The sequence below is a fragment of the Ovis canadensis genome, chromosome 1, assembly GCF_042477335.2.
Source record: "Ovis canadensis isolate MfBH-ARS-UI-01 breed Bighorn chromosome 1, ARS-UI_OviCan_v2, whole genome shotgun sequence".
In the NCBI taxonomy this organism is placed as follows: Eukaryota; Metazoa; Chordata; class Mammalia; order Artiodactyla; family Bovidae; genus Ovis; species Ovis canadensis.
In genome coordinates this window covers 230671905-230697249 of record NC_091245.1, presented here as the reverse complement: position 1 = coordinate 230697249, position 25345 = coordinate 230671905, and the positions used below count along the sequence as shown (strand labels likewise).

The window sequence follows — 25345 nt, the reverse complement described above, 5'->3', positions numbered from 1 at the left end:
GGCAAGAGTACTGGAGTGGGGTGCCATTGGCTTCTCCGATAAATGTATATGCATATATATATATATATACACACATATATGTATGTGGTCAATATATTATTGGTGCATATAAATTAATTTGAATATATTTATACATATACATAGTTAATATTGAGAGTTCAGTCCTTTTAACTGTATATTTAAGGCCACCTTGTTAAAACCTGAAGAAGGGCATGGCAACCCACTCCAGTATTCTTGCCTGGAGAATCCTATGAAGAGAGGAGCCTAGCCAGCTATAGTCTATGGGGTCATAGAGTCGAACATGACTGAAACAACTTAGCATGTGTGCGTGCATGTTAAAATTAAAGTCAAAAGATAATAATTAGATGTATAGTTTTATGTACTTTACTAAGTCTAATATCTAAATTTTTATTGGGAATTCCCTGGTGGTCCCATGGTTAGGACTCAGAACTTTCACTGCCATGGCCTGGGTTCAATCCCTGGTCAGGGAACTAAGATCCCGCAAGTTGCGTGGCACAGCCAAATAAATAAATAAATTTTTATAATCACATGCATGTTAGCTCTTGATTATAGATAGCTAAATGGGCTAGATGCTAACCTAGGTAAGAGGCTGAAATCACTGAAATTCATGGTAGGCCCCCTCCTTCAACCTGAGCAGACCCATGTTTACTTCCCTCTTAAATGTATGTGGTTTCCAAAAAAGATTTCAGTTGAAAAGCACTCATATAAACTATTAATATTTCCTCCATGGACAGCATTCCAAGGAATCATTGTAAGCAGCCCAAACCTTTCTCCTCTGTGCATGCATCTATTCAACAGCTATTCATCGTCCACTTAACATGTGGGAGGTGGTGTCTAGATGCTGTGGGAAAAACAAGATGAATAACACAAAGTTCTGCCCTCTTAGAGAAAGGCTTGAAACTGTAACGGTGTTAGAGAAAAGCCATGATCAGTCTAAAAGCAGTAGGGTAAACCTGAAAGGAAAGTTCCCTGTACAGTGTGTCAAGTCACAACTATTGATGAAGGAGTTTCTATTTCATTCCTTCAGGTCTGATCATCAGGGGATAGCTGTGACACATGCTGAATGTTACAGATACGTGATTTAGAAAATAGTGTCAGCATGTGATATCATTTTTAAAAGCTACGTTTGATTATTGTTGGGTACCGTTGTTTCTTAGAGGGGCAGCCATTAGGAGGCAGTCTCCACACCCATTTAAAATATGGGCCACAGAAGCAAATTCTGTGTTTCAAATTCTGGCCTGACCGTGAGCAAGCTGCCACGCTGGGGCAGTTCTCTGCTGCTGCTGCTGCTGCTGCTGCTGCTGCTGCTGCTGCTGCTGCTGCTGCTGCTGCTGCTGCTGCTGCTAAGTCATGTCAGTCGCGTCCGACTCTGTGCGACCCCATAGACGGCAGCCCACCAGGCTCCGCCGTCCCTGGGATTCCCTAGGCAAGAACGCTGGAGTGGGTTGCCATTTCCTTCTCCAATGCATGAAAATGAAAAGTGAAAGTGAAGTCACTAGCCTCACTGGTTTCTCACTCCACTGTGAAATGCAGTTTGATAATAATATCTACATCAGAGGGTTCCTGCGAGGACTGAAGACAAATGTAAGAGGCACCTGTAAAGTACCTAGCCTATAGCAACCCCCAATAAAGGGTATGCCATGTGTGCTAAGTTGCTTCAGTCATGTCTGACTCTATGACTCCCTGGACTGTAGCCCACCAGGCTCCTCTGTCCATGGGATTCTCCAGGCAAGAATACTAGAGTGGGTAGCCATTCCCTTCTCTGGGGATCTTCCCAACCCAGGGATTGAACCCACATCCCTTATGTCTCCTGTATTGGCAAGCGGGTTCTTTAGCACTAGTGCCGTCTGGGAAGCATGTTAATATATATCATGTAATAAGATGCGTGCTTCTTTCATTTTAACTAGCCTCCTTTGGCAGAGTTTAGTATGCAGAGGGTCCTTCAAAGTCGAGCATCTGTTATTTTAACCCCAAAGCCGTACCTCTGGAAAATTCTTTGGCTTTGGGAACACCCACCATATGGCAGCACTCAGTGACCAGCATGACCTCTCAGGCCTGGAGGGTGTACTTGGACCCCTGTCCAGAGCAAGGGTCCTGGGGTCTGGAGGAGAGTTAAAACAGGGGAGGTCTCTGCTAGGGAGAAGGCCTGCCCAAAGACAAGCGTGGCTTGGGAGACACAACTCCATCAGACTGTCTGACAAAGGCGCAAGACAGTCTCAGGACCTGGGGTGGGGGATGAGGGTAGAGTTAAGCAGGGGTTTGGATTTGAGTTAGGGGCTGTAGAGGAAAGTATTTGCTTTATGGAAATAGTGCTACAGAAAACCACATTAAGACAACTTTATCCTACAAGTCTTCCACGAATTAATTTTGTTTTTTTAATTTGTGGAGAGAAAATACTAAAGTGATGTGAGCATGTCAGCAGAGGTACAGATGCCAAAAGCTATCTTGAACAGCGTTTTGCCCTAGAACTCTGTTCTTAACAGCGTTGAAGCTGGTCAAGAATTCACGTTAGAAAACCTATTGACTGGTACAATTACTGCTTCCTGTCTAAGCCTGTCAGACTGTAAGATTATGCTGCTAAATGGAGCCTTGGCCCTTGAATTCTTCTTTGACCTGTTTCTCCTGCACACAGTAACTTTCAAAACAATACCGCGTATATATTTTAGTTTATGGCCGTAGTAACTTGATAACAAGGCTCGTGTGTTTGTGTGCGCACTTATTTGCCTGCTTCTTGCATCAAAACATCCTGCAGCTGTGGGCTTTTTCCTTCTCTGTACGTAAAGCCAGTAAACAAAGCCAAAAGCCATGGGAAAAGGGTAGAAAGAGCAGCAGCAAGGAACGTCCTCTTTTGTGAAAGCCGGCCACCGGCTCTTAGAGAAAAGTTGATGGATCTTTTTCTCCTGCCTATATTACTAGAACAAGCAATGATTCCATGGGCAGAGGGGTCCCTGTCTGTGTTGGAGAAGAATTTCATTCTTGCGCTGTGGTTTCTCCCTGAAGATGAGACTTTCACATCTGATTTGAAGAAATGATTGGTTATAGGAAAACGGCAAGGGGGGAAAGGCAAACATCTGTCTTACAGGTTAACTTTTAAATTATACTGTTTGGTTTTGTCATGCAATACCCGGCTTTTAACTCGCCAGTGAAGTCTGCGAGGCAGGGCTTTGCATCTATTTTTATCCCGTACACTCTATCCCTAGTTCAGAATAAGATTGCTGGCTTCCTCCAGAACTCTTATCCACACTCAGCCCTGAAGCGGGAAGTTCAGGGGTTAAATTGGCTTTTCCTGGATTGAGGGTAGAGAAGGTGCTGGGGAGAGGCATCCAGGCAGGATCGCTCAGGGGAAGAAGGTGACAGCAGATGTGGAAAGGCTGAACTCTTAACCAGCCAAGTGTCAGGGCAGAGTAAGCCTTAGAGAACAGCAGCTGCCCCTGTGCCGGAGCGCGGAACAGACCAGGGAGGCCGGCTGGGGCGGTGTCTTTGGGACAGAAGGGGGCAAGGTCACACACAGCCGGACACAGACTCTTAGCTGGCTCTCCATGTCAGCATGAGCGGGAACCAGGGTCCTGGGCAACGGCACATCAGCCTATCAGGATTCATGGGATCTTACTTCTCAATTGTAAAGAGTTAAAAGGATGAATTTGGACAGTGATGGAATGGATGACATCATCAGTCAAGAATCCCCATTGGATATGGAGGGGAATTATAAAAAGGTAAGCAGGGAGAGCTCTTTTGTTTGTAAACAATCAGACCATTTTTCTAACTGGGAGAATGATAACCCTTGAGGAGTGGCCAGATTCCACACTTGGTGGCCATTGCCATAATATATTCAAGAAAGCTCAATGCACAGAATCGAACGCATTAAGTTGGGAGAGTACTTCTTTCTGCTTTTTTCAGCTTGTATTCATTAATATATTATAGCAGTAGCTAGAATACACATGTTGTTCTGAAGTTGAAGAAAACTTCTTATGCTTTTAGTTTCTAGTTAGGCTTTTTATGAAAGGAATAAATTTTTAAATTATTGACATGTTGACAGTTCACCTGCAAGAAATAAGTACTAGCATGTTTAATCCATCTTTCTAAGTTTGACCTTTTTTTTCAGATTGATCTTTTTAAACAATGAAAACTGAAGTTTTACTAAGAGAAGTGTGGGGTTTAAAAAAAAACTGGTACAGTATCTGTTAATTCTTTGCTTGCATTTTCTTTTGCAAGTCAATAAATATATTTTTGGTATGTTTTATATGGTAATAGTTTCATAATAACAGCCCCAAGTAAAAATAGCTTTAGTTATATGGGTGAGGTCATGAAATTAAACTACCAGTATATACTTGTCTGTCCACAGAAGGCTAAACACTATGTCCTTCCCCCTTATTATTTCCTGTAAGTCAAGTGTAGGTCACGACACAGCACAGTATGAAAAATCAGGGCCTAGAAAGAAAGACCTCTTTCCCTCAGAAGCAGATGACCTGAAACAGTAGAATTTGCTCCTAAATTTTTAATTTGATCAAATATGTCACTCTTTTTCCCCTAGATTGAGATAGAAGATCTATCTGTCTTAATAGATCTTTATATATAATAATGTAAAATATGGCAGTTTAGATCTTATATGCATAATTGCGTGTGAGTATGGGGGCTGTTTAAGTATATCCTTTATTTCTTAGGGCAGTTCAGATAGTTTCTTTTCTTTCTCAGAAAGTGAAACTTTAATTTGTAAAAGAGGTTTAAATGACCTACAGTGTTGCTCTGTGTGGGTTTTGTCCTTTGTGATCCCCAAAAGGAAATGAGGGCCCGAGAGGATAAATGCTGAGTCCTGAAACCCTGGCACTTCTCTGATATCCCCTCCTGCCGGAAGTGGGTGTGCAAAAGATACTTGGGATGCTCAGAAGTCAGAGTCACTTTCCCAGCCCAGTAGAACAAGTACACAGGTCTCATGTTGCCTCTGTGTTCAGTGCCAAAGGACTGGTCACATTTTCTTTGTCACAGAGTTTCTCAAAAAGGAAAGTGTGGGTCGGTTTTCACCTAGGAGAAATGAAAGACCTACCATTTGCTACTGCAGTAACAGTAAAGTAATGACCACTGTAGTTTTATCTGCTTGGAAACAGAGAGAGCCCAGATGCCAGGAATGACTGAACCATGATCTGCGGGCTCCGTGATAACAATGCTGACTGAAGTGTCAAACATGAGATGCTCAAGTAGCTTTAACACCTCTGCAACAACAAAAGAGAGTTGCATTGTATCACCCTTTATCTCACTAAGGCGGTAGTGCACCACGCGTGACTTTAGGAGAAACTGTATCTGAGAGGTTAGTATAGAAGACTACGAGATGAAACTTCTAGATGTGGAAACACCCAGAGATCAGTATGTGTCGTTCTGGACCCTAAATCTGAGAGTCGTTCTCTAGTCATTTTAGCTTTATCTGCCTTTCTCCGGCGAAGTGCTTTCAAATGTATACATATCATGGAACTATGAAGGCTTCATTATGCTTTAAAAAAAAATACTATTAACCATTTCATTAAGAATGTCTAGTGAAACCAGATGATATAGGCCTTCTTTAAAACACAAAAGATAAGAAAGTTACCTAAAATAAAAATCACTTTTCCTAATTAGAACCTTCCTAAGTTTTTTCCCCCTCTAACTTTCTTTTCTTTCTTTCTTTCTTTTTTTTTTTTTTTTTTTTGCTGTTTGGTTTACTAAGTAGAAAACTTAGATAATTAGATGCCATAAAGCAGTAGTCTGCAGGCTTTTTTTGATCTCATATTTATCAGTAAAATGTTTTTGAACCCAAGCCATTAACATACACGTATCCCTCTCATAATTACACATGCATGCTATGTCACTTCAGTTGTGGCCAACTCTTTGAGACCCTATGGACCATAGCCCTCCAGACTCCTCTGTCCGTGGGATTCTCCAAGCTCTAAAAATACTGGAGTGGGTTGCCACACCCTCCTTTAGGGGATCTTCCTGACCCAGGGATTGAACCTGAGTCTCTTATGTCTTCTGCATTGGCAGGCAGTCTTTAGCACTAGTGCCACCTGGGAAGCCCCATAATTACACATACACTGCTGTAAAAATCCATCTTGTGTGTATGAAATGTATACACTAGGCCTTTGGTATCCACGGGGGATTGGTTTCAGGATCCCCACAGAGTCTAAAATCCCAGGATGCTCAAGCATGACATGGTATTTGCATGTAACACACACATCCTCCTGTATACTTTAAACAATCTTCAGGTTTACTTACAGCACCTCTAACCTCTGAGTGCTCAGTCATGTCTGACTCTGTGACCCCATGGACTGTAGCACACCAGACTTCTCTGTCCATGGGATTTCCCAGGCAGGAATGCTAGAGTGGGTTGGCCTTTCCTCCTTCAGGGGATCTTCCTGACCCAGAGATTGAACCCACGTCTCCTGTGTCTTCTGCTTTGCAGGCAGATTCTTTACCTACTGAGCCATCAGGGAAGCTTGCTTACTACTACCTAATACAGTGTAAATGCTGTATAAATAATTATAAATACAATGTAAATGCTATACAAATAGCTACTGGATGCATGGCAAATTCATATTTTGCTTTTTGGAACTTTCTGGAAGTATTTTTCCCAATATTTTTGATCTGTGGTTGGTTGAATCCACAGATGCAGAATCTGTAGATGTGGAGGACTGCTGTACACAAATAGGTATTTTCAAAACTAACATGTTTAAAATATAACCAAAAGCAAAAGTTTTAGTAGCTTCTTCTTTCACCTCCTTATATTCTGAGGTCAGTTGTCCAAAACAATTTGAAAATTGGTATATCCCTGCCTGGGTACAATAGAATTTCCTATACCAGTTGCACTAATAAATACCGCCCTGTGTAAAGGGATTATTTTACAAGGTTGTTTTAAAGTCAGGCAAACAGCCTTCAGAGGAAAGGTCATTTTACAACGACTGAAATTAGATTCCACCCAGGCAGAGGAAGGAAAAGAGTATGCATCTGTTTCGTTTCCTTGGGGAAGGTCCTGTTGGTAAGAAAGATGTTTCATTTAGGACCTCTGGTTTATTCAGTAGCAGTAGTAAGACTGTACTCAACGGAAAACGTAGCTGAGTATCTAGAAAGGAAAGCCTACACCTTGGCAGAATCTGAGGTGTGAACGTTCAGTCCACTATGGCCCTGCCTTGCTCTGAGCAGCCTCTGGCCCTTTGGTCACATGGCCCTTTGGTCACACAGCCCATTGTCTTCAAGACACAAAGGCACACAGGTCAGTGTCCTGATTCCTTCAGCTGTCACTCACCAAGAGCCCTCCTGGGTCCCTGGCGTTGTGCTTGGGCCAGGATCACAGAAGGGAGGTTGCGCTTTCCCTCTGGGAGCTTACAGTCCACGTGGGGGTACACACACAAATAGGCTGCCCTGAAATTGATGCCACCTGGAGGGACGTTCAGATGGCCAGTGTGGACCTAGAAAAGGCACAGCCCATGCCATCTCAGGGCGGGGGATAGATCCAGATTGTACCAGTGGAGGGGAGGGGTGGGGAAATCAAGAAAATTTAACATGAAATACAGCAGAGGACTGGCTCCCACTTCATGCCAGAGCAGAGCAAACACAGGGAAGCCGGCCTGGCTTTCTGTCCCCAGGCTACTCCTGGCAGAAGGAGCCGCAGCCGCAGCCGTGTGTGGTTGGAGGATGGGCAAGCCGGCTCGCCAGGCTTTGTTTCTCCGGGGTGCCGTCTCCAGTGTGGTGCATCCAATTATGGTGAAAGATTAGGGAGGAGCCCGTGAAAAAATTAAAAGGCTGGAAGGAACAATATTTAAAGTGAAGCCACAGCTGCGCCTCATGTTTTTTTAAAAAGGTGAATGGAAATGACTGCTTGAGATAAACTGCAATAAACAGGAACACAGAATGCCAGCTGCCATTCCAGACGAGAGCTCTGCCCGCCCCACGCAATTACTGAGGAAAAGCAGCCGTCGACCTCTGTGCACCCTCACGTCTTCCTATCTGTGAGGCTGAATGCGCTTGAGGAACTCCGCTAAGTTACTGAACCCTTGACGGCCCCACCTCAACCCCCCAGGAACAGTCTCTTCCACTCTGTGGGCCAGAGTCTCCTTTTCTTTCATGGGAGAAACTGGCAGGATTGGTTTTAGGTCTTGTAAATATGAAGCCTCTTGGCTCCTCGTTCAGGTTTCTTTGCATCTTATCACCTGGTTGGTACACCTCGGTGAGCCAGCGTGATCAGGGAATGAGTTCTTTCAGAACCCATAAATTTTTTGGATATATGATATGTGGATTTTGTCTCAGTTTAAAAAAGACTCACACACACAGTTTGTGGGAGGGAGAGTACAGTTTATTTATTAACTGAGATACAATTCACATACCTTAAGATTCGCATTTCCAAGTGTACACTTTGATGGTTTTCATTATATTCATAGGGTTCTACAAACCACCGCTATCTAATTCAGAATGTTTTCATCAGCTCCCCTCCTAAAATAAGCCTGTCCCCGTTAGTAATTACTCCTAATTCCTACCCACTCCCCACCCCCACAATCATTAATCCACTTTCTGTCTTTATGGATCTGTCCTGGACATTTCTGGATCTCGCTCATCCCTTTCTCCACTCTTCTCAGCAACTTACCCCACCCCTCCCTTTAATATTAACAACTAGACCATTTAATGAGTTTCTCTCTGGGTCAGACACTGGGTCAAGTACTTTCTATATAGTATTTTATTTCATCCTTAATACAACCTAAAAAATAAGGTATCTTTATCCCTTTTTTTTTTTTTTTTTTTCAGAAAAAGAAACTGAGGCTTTTAAGTGTTTTCATAACTTGCACTATTAAGTGTCACAGTGAAGAGGTTAACTTGGGTCTTCCTGGCTGTGATTGCCTTGCTCCGGGCTCCTGCACTCCTTCCTGGTCATGCACATGTGTTCAACCCCCCTACATGGGCAGCCCACCCTGACATGGGAGGTAGGGGACCCAGCTTCTTGTGGCTGATTGTAGTGTAGTTTGGCCGTTTCATCACCTTGCAGTGGTGTTTTGAACTGTTGTGGTCTGACACTGATACCGAATGACCGAGATGGTTTTATAGACTTGTAAGATGGTGCCTGTTAAAAATAGAGTCCCAGATAACACTGTCCTGTTAAAAGTAGTCTCTGAGGGCAGTCATTTGAGAAAAGGAGAGAGCTCAAGGTGCACCCAGCATTTCTGGCTGCCTTCTTTCGTTGATACCCACTCCCAACAGCTGGAGGACAAGGAATGCAGTAAATAGGCCAAACCATCCTCAGGATTAACCAAGAGTAAAAAAAAGAAAACAATCTCCATCGTCTGGACTGATATCCCAACACTTTTGCTGTTGGCAAATTTTTAAGTAAAATAGGTGTCAGGAGGCTCCTGGGCCCTGCTTGGATACCTGTCCTGGACTTGATCCAAGGGCAGCTCTCTCCTGAGTACTGGTGTTGAGCAAGCCAAACCCAGACCTTAACATTGCTCAACAGCTTGGCCTGACATCTCGTCCAGAGGACTTGTTTAGGCAGATCAGTGTAGGGATGCAAAGATAAGAGATTTCAACAGCACTTCAGGAAACTTTTCTGGATTGTTTAGTGTAAGTGTCGGAAATAGAAAATGTCTGAAAGACAAACTGAAAAAAAGCACCCAGATTTAATATCCATTTCAGTGATACAATGGGAAGATACTTGGTTATTTAACTTACATTTCCACTAAGAATCGTAAAGGCCTTCCCAGGGAGTGAAATCAGATGCAAGAACTTGAAATAACCTGCCCAGAGCAAGTATTTCTGCCCTTGCCATTCAAAAGCATACAACCTGTATTCTTACAGAATGCTGTGTTCATATTTTGATCTCGTGACAAACCCATAGTTGTTTCAGTGAGAAAATAATTAGAAAATGCTATCAATATTTAGGGGGTTTTGTTTTTATTTTTTGTTTAAAAGAAAAATTTCCGAATTAACAAATAGTTTGTCCCTTCTGGTTCCTAATGTTTAAAAGTCTCAGACTCCTTCGCACTTGAATGCTGCCTATAAATTTAGAGTAAAAGTTCCTTTCTTAAGGAGAGAAATAAGAGTCACTATTATTCTCCTAAAGAAAGAGTTCTTTTCTGCAGGGAGCTCCAGAATCCCAGTTGCATTCCCTGGTAGATGCTGCTAATAGCAATGATGCCAGATATCACTAGTCAATAGATTGCACTGAAGCAACGGGCACATTAATTGCTTCAAAACAGGCATCCTGTCAAGGCCTCGACAGAGAGCAGACAGCTACCAATGCAGTGCACCTGGGTTTGGAATTTGGACAGTCCACAGGGAACACAGCTGTGCTCAACTGAGGAAGTACCAGCTTTGTGCCCTGTGTAGCTCCTTGATCGGTTCAGGTATTTAAAGCCATGGTTCTCAAGGTGTTTGAGCCAGCAGCATCTCGGATCTTGTTAGGAATGCACTTTCTCAACCCCACCCCAGACCTTCTGAATCAGAGAAATAGTGTATGGTTTTGCAAACCCTCCAGGTGATTCTCATGCATAATCAAATTTGAGCACTACTGATTTAAAGAAACTTGTGAACAGAGAGAGAGGACCACCTTGTGATGGCACCCACCTATGCAGTTCCCCATTTGGCATGCTGGTTTCACAGCAAGGTCCTACAGCCCAAGTTTCTTCCTGGGCCTTGGGGGACCAGGGTATTCATCAGCTCCTGGAATAATGCAGCTGCCAGCTCTCAGGAGGTTTATCCTCAATGGCACATTGCTTTCCTTTTCCCCATTGGTGGAAAATGTTTATATCATCACTTTAACAGACATTTCCGGAGACATATGTGGGACACCTTAGTGAAAGATGGAGAAAGAACATTCCTGCCTGGAGGCTTCTTGAGCTTAGAGAGGGAGAGAGGACCTTCTGTGAGCCTACTGCTGCTGCTGCTGCTAAGTCACTTCAGTCGTGTCCGACTCTATGCGACCCCATAGACGGCAGCCCACCAGGCTCCCCCATCCCTTGGATTCTCCAGGCAAGAACACTGGAGTGGGTTGCCATTTCCTTCTCCAGTGCATGAAAGTGAAAAGTGAAAGGGAAGTCGCTCAGTTGTGTCTGACTCTTTATGACCCCTAACTCCTTGCAACTCCTGGAGCGTGTTAGATATGCAAGGTCTCAAGAAGGGGGTTGATATATATATATATACACACACTATCGTGTGTAAAAGAGATAGCTGGTAGGAAGTAGCTACATACAGGGAGCTCACCGCTGTGACCTAGAGGGGTGGAATGGAAGGGGGGGTTGGGAGGGGATATATTTATACATATAGCTGATTCACTTCATTGTACAGCAGAAACTAACACAACATTGTAAAGCAGCTTTGCATGTGGGCTAAGTCGCTTCAGTTATGTCTGACTTTTTGCAACCCTATGGATTGTTGCCCACCAGGATCCTCTGTCCATGAGATTCTCCAGGGAAGAATACTGGAGTGGATTACCACTTCCTCCTCCAGGGGATCTCCCCAACCGAGGGATCAAACCCGCATCTTTTACATCTCCTGCATTGGCAGGCGGGTTCTTTACCGCTGGTGCCACCTGGTAAGCCCAAAGCAACTATACCCCAATTTTAAAAAAGAAAAAGAAATTCAAGCTCTCCAGCCCGGCCCTAAATCAGAATGTACGTCCCCAGGTGATTGGTATGCACCCTGAGGTATAAGAAGCCCTGACAGAGTTAACAATCTTAGCAAGGCAGGAAGGAGGCTGCTGGAAGTGGTATCTTACAGGATTTATAGTGAATTGTACTGAGACAGCATGGTAAAATAAGCACATCCAATAATAACAGGCCATTTCTGTTCCCATAGCGAACAGGTAGAAGTAGGAAACCGTGGAGCTGGGGAGGAGGGGAAGATCAACTCAGGAAAGAGATGGAAAACAACAAACCAGGGAGAAATGCTTTCCTTTCCCCTACTTCCTTCCCCATAACTGAATCCCATCCAGACTCAGGTTGTCACTGCGCCTAAGCTCACATCTGCCTTTGTTCCCAAAGTGCCGCTGAATCATTTGCATCAACTGTTCTCCCTGATTCTCTAAGCCAAGCTTCCTTACGTGTCTTCCTGCTTTAGGGAGTTTAAGGAACCCCTTCCTCTGGGTCAGGCGCTTTCTGGCTCCATGGGACCAGCATCTGTGGAGAGGTCAGAAGGAAGCAGCTGCTGGCAGTGTCCTGAGCACCAGCTGGCTATAGGCTTAGGCACAGGATGTTGTGTGTTTCTGAGAACCCTGGTGGGCCTGCAGCTGCCCTCACAAAAATAGTTTGTCAAATAAAGTTTAGAAATGTGCAATTTTGTGCTTATAAATTTATAAGATCAGCATGTGGAAAACTAGGTAGCTCCTGCATCAGTGACCAGACGCTACAAGCAAGGTGAACAGAACTGATAGAGACAAAGACAGGATCAGAGGAGGGGTGTGGGTAACAGATATATAAGGACTGGGTGCAGCCACATCACAAAGAAAGTATGAAAAGAACTTGGGATGGGCCACATTTGGAGATGGAAAGAATCTGCCTGCCAGTGCAGGGAGACACAAGTTCAATCCCTGGGATGGGAAGATCCCTTGAAGGAGGAAATGGCAACCCACTCCAGTATTCTTGCCTGGGAAAATTAATTCCATGGACAGAGGATACTGGCAGACTACAGTCCATGGGGAGAAGAAAGGCAGAGGAACCAGAGATCAAATTGCCAACATCCGCTGGATCATGGAAAAAGCAAGAGAGTTCCAGAAGGACATCTATTTCTGCTTTCTTGAGTATGCCAAAGCCTTTGACTGTGTGGATCACAATAAACTGTGGAAAATTCTGAAAGAGATGGGAATACCAGACCACCTAACCTGCCTCTTGAGAAATCTGTATGCAGGTCAGGAAGCAAGAGTTAGAACTGGACATGGAACAACAGACTGGTTCCAAATAGGAAAAGGAATTCGTCAAGGCTGTATATTGTCACCCTGCTTATTTAACTTATATGCAGAGTACATCATGAGAAACGCTGGACTGGAAGAAACACAAGCTGGAATCAAGATTGCTGGAAGAAATATCAATAACCTCAGATATGCAGATGACACCACCCTTATGGCAGAAAGTGAAGAGGAACTAAAAAGCCTCTTGATGAAAATGAAAGAGGAGAGTGAAAAGGTTGGCTTAAAGCTCAGCATTCAGAAAACGAAGATCATGGCATCTGGTCCCATCACTTCATGGGAAATAGATGGGGAAACAGTAGAAACAGTGTCAGACTTTATTTTGGGGGGCTCCAAAATCACTGCAGATGGTAACTGCAGCCATGAAATTAAAAGACGCTTACTCTTTGGAAGAAAAGTTATGAGCAACCTAGATAGCATATTCAAAAGCAGAGACATTACTTTGCTGACTAAGGTCCGTCTAGTCAAGGCTATGGTTTTTCCAGTGGTCATGTACGGATGTGAGAGTTGGACTGTGAAGAAGGCTGAGCGCCAAAGAATTGATGCGTTTGAACTGTGGTGTTGGAGAAGACTCTTGAGGGTCCCTTGGACTGCAAGGAGATCAACCCTGGGATTTCTTTGGAAGGATTGATGCTAAAGCTGAAGCTCCAGTACTTTGGCCACCTCATGCGAAGAGTTGACTCATTGGAAAAGACTCTGATGCTGGGAGGGACTGGGGGCAGGAGGAGAAGGGGACGACCAAGGGTGAGATGGCTGGATGGCATCACTGACTCGATGGATGCGACTCTGAGTGAACTCCGGGAGTTGGTGATGGACAGGGAGGCCTGGCGTGCTGCGATTCATGGAGTCACAAAGAGTCGAACACGACTGAGCGACTGAACTGAACTGAACTGAACAGTCCATGGGGTTGCAAAAGAGTTGGACATGACTGAGCACTACTTTTACCAAACACTCGTCTTGATTCTTGTCGAGTTTGGGGAATTACAACAGAACACAATGGGAAAGGCTGAGCCCGAGTGTTTGGAGTGTTGAGGGGGCTCAGTGGTCCATGTTCTGAGATCTCTGCTCGCGGGATGCCCTCAAAAGCCACTCTGAGCCTTATCTGCCCAGGCTCAGAGGGTGGCAGTGGGAAATTCGGTGACAGGCGAGGACAAAAACTGCCTGTGACTGGACAGTGGTGAATCTGTGAGAGCATTTTCACTCTTAGTGAGGGTCGTGGGAGCCATTCTGTCTCATAGTGATGAGCCGCTCCTCCTCAGGTGCCCTCTTGCATTTTGCTAGCAACATCGATTTTAGATGTCTCACTTTGGTTTTATGACAGTATTTCCCAAGGCTGTTTTAGGAGTGGACGTGACTCAACTTGCCATAAACACAGTCGGAGAGTGTGCTAGCCTCCTCCTTTTCCTGTGCACTTTGCTGCTCTCCACCCTGGGGCATCTTTGGGCTTTGGTGGCTTAGAGGACATAATTGCCCTACAGGTATAATTCCTTAGAGAACAAAAGAACCTCGGAACTATATGTGCACACACATGGAGACCTAAAAAATACAACCTCGAAGTTGAGAGTTATGTTTTATTTGGTGGGAATTTTTAGGACTTTAAGCCCAGTAGTCAGCATCTCAAGTAACCCTGAGAGAACTGCTCCAAGGAGGCATTGAGGGGAAGTTCTGTTCCATATGTAAAATAGACAGCCAATGGAAATTTGCTATATGACTCAGGGAACTGAAACTGGGGCTCGGTAACAACCTTGAGTGGTGGGATAGGGAGAGAGGCAGGAGGGATGTTCAGGTAGGAGGGGAAATGGGTAAACTTACAGCTGATTCATGTTGATGTTTGGTAGAAACCAATGCAATACTGTAAAGCAATTATCCTTCAATTAAAAAGAAAAGTTTTGCAGTAAAGGGCAGATGAGCTGAACAGCAAAAGATGACTGTTAATTAAAGAAAACCAGATATCCCAAATTAAGGAATTTAGCACTTTTCTGTGTATGGGAAGATGCTAGAGTCTAGGCTCACTCAAATCATTCCTTTGATATGCACCTCAGCTACCTGGGGCCAGTTCACTTCCCGAGTTTCCCTAGGGCTCAGCGTAGGGAGTGGCTGCAGTCTGATGGCTGCTAGGTGGCAGATAATTCTTTCCTTCCTGAGTCTCCTCAAGGCTCACCAACTCATGTTAGAGGGCCGCAATTGCTGAGGACTATGGTATCCTTTGTTTACTGATATGGCAAGGAATATTCCATTTCACATACACACACATTATACATTATACATGTGGGCAACTGGAAGGAAATTGGGTTTCAATTGTTGAAGTTTAAGAGAAAAACTGTTTTACTAGTCAGTTGAATATAGTAATTTGAAATGTTAGGAATCACATTTGTTCCAGAAGGAAGATTGAGCAGTGATGACAAGAGAGTGGCTCCGATGAGAAGATGTTTGTGTTGTAAATGTTTGTGGTTATGATTAGCCATGCAGAGTATATGTTTTAAAGTCAGGTGTGTTCTCCTTTTCTGAGAAAGCGTCACATCCATTTCAGGAAAGAAGTTGATACATACCTGTCTCCAGCTTGGTGTCCGCCTGGACACTCGACTAATCCGTGTGGAAGAGGGGCCGGGAGATGTGGCCCCAGAAAGATGGACTTGAATCCTTGCTCTTCTATCTAATAGTAGGGTAACCCTCCTTCAGCCTCTGTTTCATCTTCAGAGCAAGAATGGTTGGAGGATTAATCATAACAGCTACTATTTACTGCAGATTTACATTACCATAGGGCAGGTACTACTGGTAGGTAGGTAGAATAGGGAAAAGGAGTCCAAAATGGTGATGGCTAAAAGACAAGGAGGGGAAAAGCCCCCAAAAATAGAACAAAAGAAGGTCCAAGGACCAGAGTGAAGACTTCAGGCAGAACAAACAGCACTCACTCCTGGCTGAGCCCAATTTGCACAGGGCAGGCCCGGGAGGAGGAAATACTTATAAAAGGAGGAGCCAAAGCACGTTCTCTCTCTCTCTCTCTCCCACATGCGTGCGCTCTTTCTCTCTCTCTCCCTCTCTGTCTCCCCCTCCCCTACACACTCCTCCACTCTCTTCCCTTCAAGTCTTTGGGCTGGCATGCCCTCATGCTTCAAGGATGGATTCTCCTGCTATCTTCTAAATAAAATAGAGCTGTAACACTGATTTGCCTAAGAGCTATAACACGGTTTGTCCAAGACCCGAGAGCTGTGACCCACCGAGAGCTTTTATGTCCGTCGCTCCAAATCTTTGTTGTTACGAGACAAAGAACCGAGGAACATACACTCGCGTGACACTGCTGCTAAGCAGTTCACATAGGTTTTCTCACTGAATCCTCCAACATCAAGTGGGAGCCCGCCCTTCTGGACTGGGAAGGATTTTCCAAGCACAGAGCCAGCAGACACTTCAGACGGAGTGCACTATTGACTGAACTATGTAACACTTAGGTTGCAAACTCAAAAAGATGAATCATATGCTTACTATAAAATCTGCAGAACTCTCAGACCTATATAGAAAAATAAGCAAAACTCATAGTAAGTAGTTTCCAGAAAAGCTAGTATGTTAACTGAAAAAATGTAAATATTTCATCTCACTGGTAATCAAAGAAAATAAAAAGGATAGCCCTTTTTCCCATCAAATTAAAAACGATAGCATTTTTTAAGTGAAAATACTCAGTGTTAGCCAGGATATAGTGAAAGCTGCACCCTTTCACGTTGCTGGTGGGCATGTAAATTGGAACAGATTTCCTCTCGAGCAATGTGACAAAATGTGTCAAGCGCCTCAACAAATGTTCACACTCAGCTGATCTGGTAATTCCACTTCCAGGGACTTATCCTGAGGAAATAATCAGACATGTGGGCAAGGACTGATGTAAAAATGCTAGCTTCTATGTCATTTTTAATTGGATACAACCCAAATGGGTAACAATAGAAGATAACTCCAGAGGATAGAATGGCATGCAGCCATTTACAATTGTATCTTTAAAGGATTTTGAATGAATGAGGGCGTTCTCAAAGTATAATAAACAATGTGATCTCAATTTTATAAAAAAGAGAAAAATATACACATAAGATTAGAAAAAACTAAAAGGAAATATACCAGAATGTTAGCAGTGGTCTGTGTCTCAGTGGTGGGATTATGGCGACTTTTATATTCTTCATACTTTTCTTTTTTAATTTATTATTTTATTTATTTGTTAATTTGTGGCTGTTTGGGGTCTTCAGTGCTTCATGGGCTTTTCTCTAGTTGTGGCAAGTGAGGGCTGCTCTTCATTTTGGTGCCCAGGCTTCTCATTACAGTGGCTTCTTCTGTTGCAGAGCACAGGTTCTAGGGCGCAGGCTTCAGGAGTTGCCTTTCCAGAGCTCTAGGGCACAGGCTCAGTCGTCGTGTTTCTTGGGCTTAGTTGCCCTGTGGCGTGTGGGGTCTTCCTAGCTCAGGCATCAGATGTATGTCTCCTTCATTGGCAGGTGGATTCTTTGCCACTGAGCCACCAGGGAAGCCCCTGTACTTTTCTTGATCCAGAGAGAGAAGAGGATAAGGAGGGGACATTTGTGTATTACAAAATAGTCCTCTTTATTTTCTTAAATTTTATTTTTTTTTAATTGGTGAAAAGTTACTTTACATTTTATGTTGGTTTCTGCCCTACAACAACATGCTGCTGCTGCTAAGTCGCTTCAGTCGTGTCCAACTCTGTGCGACCCAATAGACAACCCACCAGGCTCCCCCGTCCCCGGGATTCTCCAGGCAAGAACACTGGAGGGGGTTGCCATTTCCTTCTCCAATGCATGAAAGTGAAAAGTGAAAGGGAAGTCGCTCAGTCGTGTCTGACTCTTCGCGACCCCATGAACTGCAGCCCACCAGGCTCCGCCGTCCATGGGATTTTCCAGGCAAGAGTACTGGAGTGGGGTGCCATCACCTTCTCTGACAACAATGTAATCAGTTTATATATATATATATATATATATATATATATATATATATATATATATCCCTTCCCTCCTGAACCTCCCTCCCCTCCCCCATGCCACCCGTCTAGGTTATCACAGAGTGCCTGCCTGGGCTCCCTGTGTTATTTAGCAACTTTCCACTACTTTACACATGATAGTATGTGTGTGTGTGTGTGTATCAATGCTACTTCCTCAATTCATCCCACCCTCATCTTCCCCTACTGTGTCCACAAGTGTGTTCTCTACTAGGTTTATCAGTAGCATTTATCTAGATTCCATATATATGCATTAATATACAATACTTGTTTTTCTTTTTCTGAATTCACTCTGTATAAGAGGCTCTAGGTTCATCCACCTCACTGCAACTGACTCAAATTTGTTCCTTTTTATGGCTGAGTAATATTTCTTTGTATAAATGTACCACAAGTTCTTTACCCATTTATAAAACAGACCTTTTTAAACAGTTATTAAGTATTCTGGTATTAAAATTGGAATTAACATGGATAAGAATATTTTTAAGACCTTCTCTACTATCTATCACTTTAACATACCAAGTAAATCAGGAGAGACAGACATGGAATCAAGGGTATATTAACACCTTTACACCCGGGATAGGTGTTTTCTGTAAAGACAACTTCTTCCAGACCCCAGGATAATGTTGGACAATATTGATCATTAACACTCATTTATGATCTACCAATTTTATATTTGGATATTTCATTCCACTCAACAGTTTTCTGACTGTAGAGGACATTAGGTAATAATCTCTCTTGTCTGTTACATGGATTCAGAAATAAGTTCACTGATTATGTTAAATCTGCATAGTAGATTTTGGGATTTTGAAATGAATTTGTTTTAAGTAAAGATGTCAAGTGTGGTTCTATTTTGGCAGGACGATCACCAGTTAAGTACCAGCCCCGCATATTTGGAAGGGTGGGTTGCTTTAACTAAGGTTTCCAAAAATACAGTTGCAAGTGGTTAGTGAAATTAAGAGCATTCTTTACTTCCCTTTACAGCCTTGTGGTTACCTTCTCAGGGCTCAGTGCTATACTAGCCCAGTAATCAGATGAGATCAGCATCACATCTGTAGCTGTGCGAAGAATTCTTCATCTTGTGGCTGTGTCTCACACACACACACTCTATAGCTGCTAGTGTGACACACACACACGCACGCGCACACACACACACTCTATAGCTGCTAGTATCACACACACACACACACACACACACTATAGCTGCTAGTATGACACACACACACACACGCACACTCTATAGCTGCTAGTATGACACACACACACACATGCACACACACACACACTCTATAGCTGCTAGTATGACACACACACACACACACACTCTATAGCTGCTAGTATGACACAATTCCATGGATACGTGACAAAATAGGAAGATATCTGAGTAGATGGATAGATTTAAATATAATTGCTAAATATGAAAGTTGAAAGAATGGTTATAGTGTCCAAGAATTTTTAAATGTTAGAGAAAAGGAAAATAAAGATGAGCTTTCCTTGAACTAGAAGGAAAGCCTACTGAAACTAAATATCCGGTGCTAGAGACTAGGAGTGTGTATTTTACACTTGATCTTAGCCAGACGGCTCAGAAGCGATGGGAATGTGCATTTTTAAGTCTCTACAGGAAATTCTGATGCAGACTGTTGAAGCTAACGCTGTCTTAGCGGGGCTGCGCTGTCGTATATTTTATTCTGAGCTTCCAATATGGTATCTGCTAGAGCCACCTGTGGCTCTGGAGCTCTTGAAATGCAGTAGTATGACTGGAGAAACTGAATTTTTTATTTGAATCAATTTTAAATTTGAACGTAAATAGCTACATGTGACTGGTAATTACCATGTCAATAGCCTCCGTAGCCTATAGTATATTGCCCTTCACTTGGGGATGAAATGAAGCCATTTTTCAGCCTGCCCTTATGATAGGTTGTACATGTCGTTACTGTGACAGTGATGCTCAGATGGTGGATCAGAGCTTCCTCTGTGACTTGTGGGTACTGGTGGCAGCAAATGTGGCTCCAGGACCTCCTCCTGGGAGAATCAGGGTGATGGGGTGTTCTGTGGCCACACCCCATCACCTGAGTTGTGTTGTGTAATATAATTTGGTCAGCATCGTCTTCAGCTCCCTGCTCAAAACTTAAAATGGTGCTTCTCACAGCCCCCCTCACCCCACAAAAACAGAAAACCTAAATCTCATTCTCACCCCAGGATATCCAACTCATTATATTTGTTTTTTGTGGGTTTGTTTTTAACTAAGGAAATCATGTCTAATCTCCTCTCCTGTTGTTTAAAGGGTTTAGAAGTTCAGCATGGTGAGTTTTTATGGGACTTTTATGGGAAACCAAGGGTTGTAAACATATCCAAATTATCCCAGTAGTGTAGTTTACCAAATTCTGTTCCTATGCACATGGACCTGACCTCCCTTCAAAATATGAAACAGATGGGTCCAGTGAGAATCCTCCAGCTATTCCAAGCACTGTGTTAGGATTTCTCACATTCTAAACCCGGTGAGATCAGGATATTGAACAAAAACAAATGTCCCCACCAAGACTGTAAGCTGGGTAGGGGCAGAGGCTCTGTCTATCCATCCTGAGCCGTGCTTCCAGCGTCACAGTATGGCTCCTGCCTCTCATAGAGGCTTGGTGCCTGTCAGTTGAATGAATTAATGTTCCTGCCAAAGAGAAAGTGGCCTGAAAGGGACCATGTAAAGAAGGCAAAAGACATGAGCCCTCATTTAAGATAAAAGCGATTTGATTTAGGACAAAGTGCTTGTCCTTTACTCTCTTACTCTTGTCATATCTAGCAGGTAAGAAGAAAGATGAAAGCACCAAATAATCTACAGGTGACCCTTTAACAAGGGGTTAGGGGTATCAACCCTCAGGACAGTAGAGAATCTGCCTGTAACTTATAGTCAGCCATGCCTGTGTGCGGTTCACAGATTCAACGAGTCATGGATCGTGAAGTACTATAGTATTTACTATTGAAAAAAGTCTTCTGTAACTGGATCTGAGCAGTTCAAACCCATGTTGTTCAAGAGTCAGCTGTAGTTCCATCCTGATGACTACCATTTAGTACCATGAGGGTGATTTCCTAGACTAGTGATCGTAATGGGCTCTGAAGAACTGAAATTAACTCACAGACTCGGAGTCAGGAATGACGGATTGCATTTCAGCTCTTATTAATTCAAATGCTCTTGTGCTGTGGCCTGTTTTATTTTGTTTTTGTCTAATATTACAGTTCTAAGAGACCTAGCAGTTAGATTGCCTCTGGTTGTGATGTATGTGCCTGCTTATCGGCATGTTTTATTTTCCTGAAATTTTAGGCACAGAAAAATGAGAGGGAATCTATCCGACAGAAGTTGGCACTGGGAAGCTTCTTTGATGATGGCCCAGGAATTTATACCAGCTGTAGCAAAAGCGGGAAGCCAAGCCTTTCCTCCCGGTGAGTGCTGTTTTGAGTTGATTTTTTTTTTTTATATGTACCTAATGGATTTTGTCATCTGACTGTATGTTTAATGAGATATCCTTTAAATCCTTGAGTATTTTTCCCCCATAACACTACCACCTTTATTTGTGTGCTAGACAGATCTCTCCCCACCTGTTTGTTGGGTTGGTTTTTTGGGTTTTAATTTTGGGGATTTGGGGCCCATTTGAGATCAGATTTCTATATTTCATTTTTAGACACAATACTGATTTTACTTTGTGATGGGGAAATCAAGCTACACTCTTAAGCAAGCTGACTGATGTTTGGAACGTGTGGCAGACCACCAGATTTGCCATTAAGCAATCCCAAAACATCCAGACTCACCCCTCTGATGCATTTGATAACAATGAATACTGGTAACTGAGAAATACAATTCCCACTTTGATCATTGAACATTTACTGCAAGCTATTGAAAAAAGTCTTCTGTAACTGGATCTGAGCAGTTCAAACCCATGTTGTTTCATAGCTTCTAATTCTAATGAAAATATGTTAAAATTATAATTCTACCTAGAAAATAGGACTGTAGACCAGAGCTTCTCAAACTTTAATGTGCAAATGTGTCACTTGGGGATTTTGTTAAAATGCTGATTCTGATTCAGTAGGTCTGGGTGGGGCTTAAGATTCTGTATTTCCTACAAGCTCCCAGCTGATATTCCTCTGCCAGTCCATAGGTCACACTTTGTTCGAGAGGGTATGGACAATTTGCAAAATTAACTGTTACGAGTACAGGTATTCCAAGTGGTGAAAGCACATAGAACACTGTTTTTAAAAGATGGTAGTAACTGAAGATGCATCAGCATTCTCTTGATCCCTCCCCAGATATCTGTTTCTTGTCAAAATATCTCTCTTCCTTTGGACTCTCTTAAGAGCAGATATCCCCTGTATAAATACTAGGTATTCTTACCATGATAAACCAAGTATGGGAGACAAATAATAGCATTCATGCATTTGTTCAGCCAGTTAATTTCCACTCTTTCCTTCCTATGAGGTCCAGAATTAGACACTTTGGTATCTATTTTATCTGGCTTTCAGTAAGCCTCATACTTCTGTATGTGTGCATATAAGGAGTTACTGCCAGTGGGTTAGTGCCTGGAGTCAGGAGCTGAGACCTGGCCACGCAGTGTTCAGGCATGTCCTCCTCGGTGGGTGTGGGGCCAGCACAGGCTCAGAGGATTCCCTCGATCTCTTCATATGTCATTTCAGAGCTGGAAGCCTTCGCCTTTGCTGTAGAAGCACCTCTTTCCCCTCCCAGTGGGAAGTGGCAGGAGGACTCTGGCCTAGGAACCTGGACATCTGAGGGCTCATCCTAGTCAGCTTCTAACTCTGAGACTTGAACAATGTACTTAGTTTTACCATACCTCAGTTTCCTCGTTTTTGTAAAATGAGGAGAGTAGACTCCATAGATGGTCTTCTAGATCTCTGTTACTATTCTTTCCCCAAAGCCCCCAAAAGTTTTCTTTTAGAAATCCCATCTCTCTGCTCAGCCATGTCATATCCATCTGGTCCAAATGGGAGGAGGTCTGGGTTTCAGAATCAAAGTGTGTGTGTGTGTTACATGGCTTTAAAAGTAAAGTAGAATTAACTACAGAGTATATAATAACAACACAAAATAAAAGTAACAGTCCTTGCTCCTATCCCTGTCTATCCTAGCTCACTCTCCAGAAATAATAGTGTTTAACTCCTTAGCTATTGCTGGTGTTTATGTCTCTGAATAAAATGCTGATCTTCTTAGCTTTTACTTTTAAGCCATCTTTTGACTACCAAATAACAGAAAGCTGGGGTTTAACTCTCTTTTACAGCCCTCCCACAGACATATCTATATATCCCCCCATCCTCCCCCTGTAATTTTTTCAGAATTTGGGGTAAAATAACTGTTTGATTTTACATTATTAAGATTGTATATTATTCACTTTGAGCCATGTAGTAAGCTATGATTACTTAAGAAATTTTATTTTTTATTCTGAAATTTTAATTGCCCCATTTTTCCCTTTGCCAGTCCATAGTTGGCGTGCCCTGTTACATTCCACTGTGTGAATGCATCCCAATTCATGGAGCCACTCTTCTGATGAAAGGCATTGGCTTGCTTCAAAAGTTGTTCCAAAGGTTTTGCTCTTATAAATAGTGCTGCTTCTAAACATCCCTGTGCATGTCTTCTGCCATCTGTGTGCAAGTTCTCTTGGTACATTCCTAGGAGTGGAATTCCTAGGAAAATACAGGAATATTCCTACTTAGAAAATAATGCCAAACTGTTCTCCAAAACAATTGCACAAGTTACACTCCTACCAGCAGTAGTTCAAAGATCCTATAGATCCATAGCCTTTCTAACACTCAATATTGCTAATTTCTTTTATATTTTTTAACTGCATATGTATTCAATGGTATTTCATCATGCTTATTAACTCTCTTTGTTTTATTTTCTGTGGTATGTCTATTTGGGCCTTATGTTCAAATTTCTGTTGGATTCTTTATGCTGTTTTCATTGTACATAATATTGGAATGAGCTGTTTCTCACCTGTATAACCCTCTGGGCCTGGTGCCTACTTTGTACGTTTGATTTAACTGCTTCCGTTTTTTAAGTGATTTTAAGATTGTACATACTTTTTATTTCTTAAGTCAGTTCTGGTAAGTTGTATTTTTAAAGAAGTTATCCATTTTGTTTATGTTTTCAAAATTTTTCACATCATGCTTTCTCATTTCACTAAAGGTATTAATTTTATTTTTATTTTTTTATTTTTTTTAATTTTAATATCTTTAATTCTTACATGTGTTCCCAAACATGAACCCCCCTCCCACCTCCCTCCCCATAACATCTCTCTGGGTCATCCCCATGCACCAGCCCCAAGCATGCTGCATCCTGCGTCAGACATAGACTGGCGATTCAATTCTTACATGATAGTATACATGTTAGAATGTCATTCTCCCAAATCATCCCACCCTCTCCGTCTCCCTCTGAGTCCAAAGGTCCGTTATACACATCTGTGTCTCTTTCCCTGTCTTGCATACAGGGTCGTCATTGCCATCTCCCTAAATTCCATATATACGTGTTAGTATACTGTATTGGTGTTTTTCTTTCTGGCTTACTTCACTCTGTATAATCGGCTCCAGTTTCATCCATCTCATCAGAACTGATTCAAATGAATTCTTTTTTACGGCTGAGTAATACTCCATTGTGTATATGTACCACAGCTTTCTTATCCATTCATCTGCTGATGAACATCTAGGTTGTTTCCATGTCCTGGCTATTATAAACAGTGCTGCGATGAACATTGGGGTACATGTGTCTCTTTCAATTCTGGTTTCCTCGGTGTGTATGCCCAGAAGTAGGATTGCTGGGTCATAAGGTAGTTCTATTTGCAATTTTTTAAGGAATCTCCACACTGTTCTCCATAGTGGCTGTACTAGTTTGCATTCCCACCAACAGTATAGGAGGGTTCCCTTTTCTCCACACCCTCTCCAGCATTTATTGCTTGCAGATTTTTGGATCGCAGCCATTCTGACTGGTGTGAAGTGGTACCTCATTGTGGTTTTGATTTGCATTTCTCTAATAATGAGTGATGTTGAGCATCTTTTCATGTGTTTGTTAGCCATCCGTATGTCTTCTTTGGAGAAATGTCTATTTAGTTCTTTGGCCCATTTTTTGATTGGGTCGTTTATTTTTCTGGAATTGAGCTGCAGAAGTTGCTTGCATATTTTTGAGATTAGTTGTTTGTCAGTTGCTTCATTTGCTATTATTTTCTCCCATTCAGAAGGCTGTCTTTTCACCTTGCTTATATTTTCCTTTGTTGTGCAGAAGCTTTTAATTTTAATTAGATCCCATTTGTTTATTTTTGCTTTTATTTCCAGAATTCTGGGAGGTGGATCATAGAGGATCCTGCTGTGATTTATGTCTGAGAGTGTTTTGCCTATGTTCTCCTCTAGGAGTTTTATAGTTTCTGATCTTACATTTAGATCTTTAATCCATTTTG

General features: G+C 42.7%; 1 protein-coding gene across 7 annotated transcripts in view; it reads left to right on the top strand.

Moving 5' to 3' along the window:
* Positions 1-25345, top strand: part of SCHIP1 (schwannomin interacting protein 1) — a 186518-nt gene that overhangs the window by 129886 nt on the left and 31287 nt on the right. For 6 of the 7 annotated variants that reach the window (XM_069561552.1, XM_069561530.1, XM_069561541.1 and 3 more), the window contains one exon: positions 21220-21338. In XM_069561552.1, the coding sequence (XP_069417653.1) occupies positions 21220-21338 (119 nt within the window). Of the gene's footprint in view, positions 1-3208; positions 3735-21219; positions 21339-25345 lie in introns of those variants that run through there. The other variant, XM_069561575.1, reaches the window with a different exon arrangement.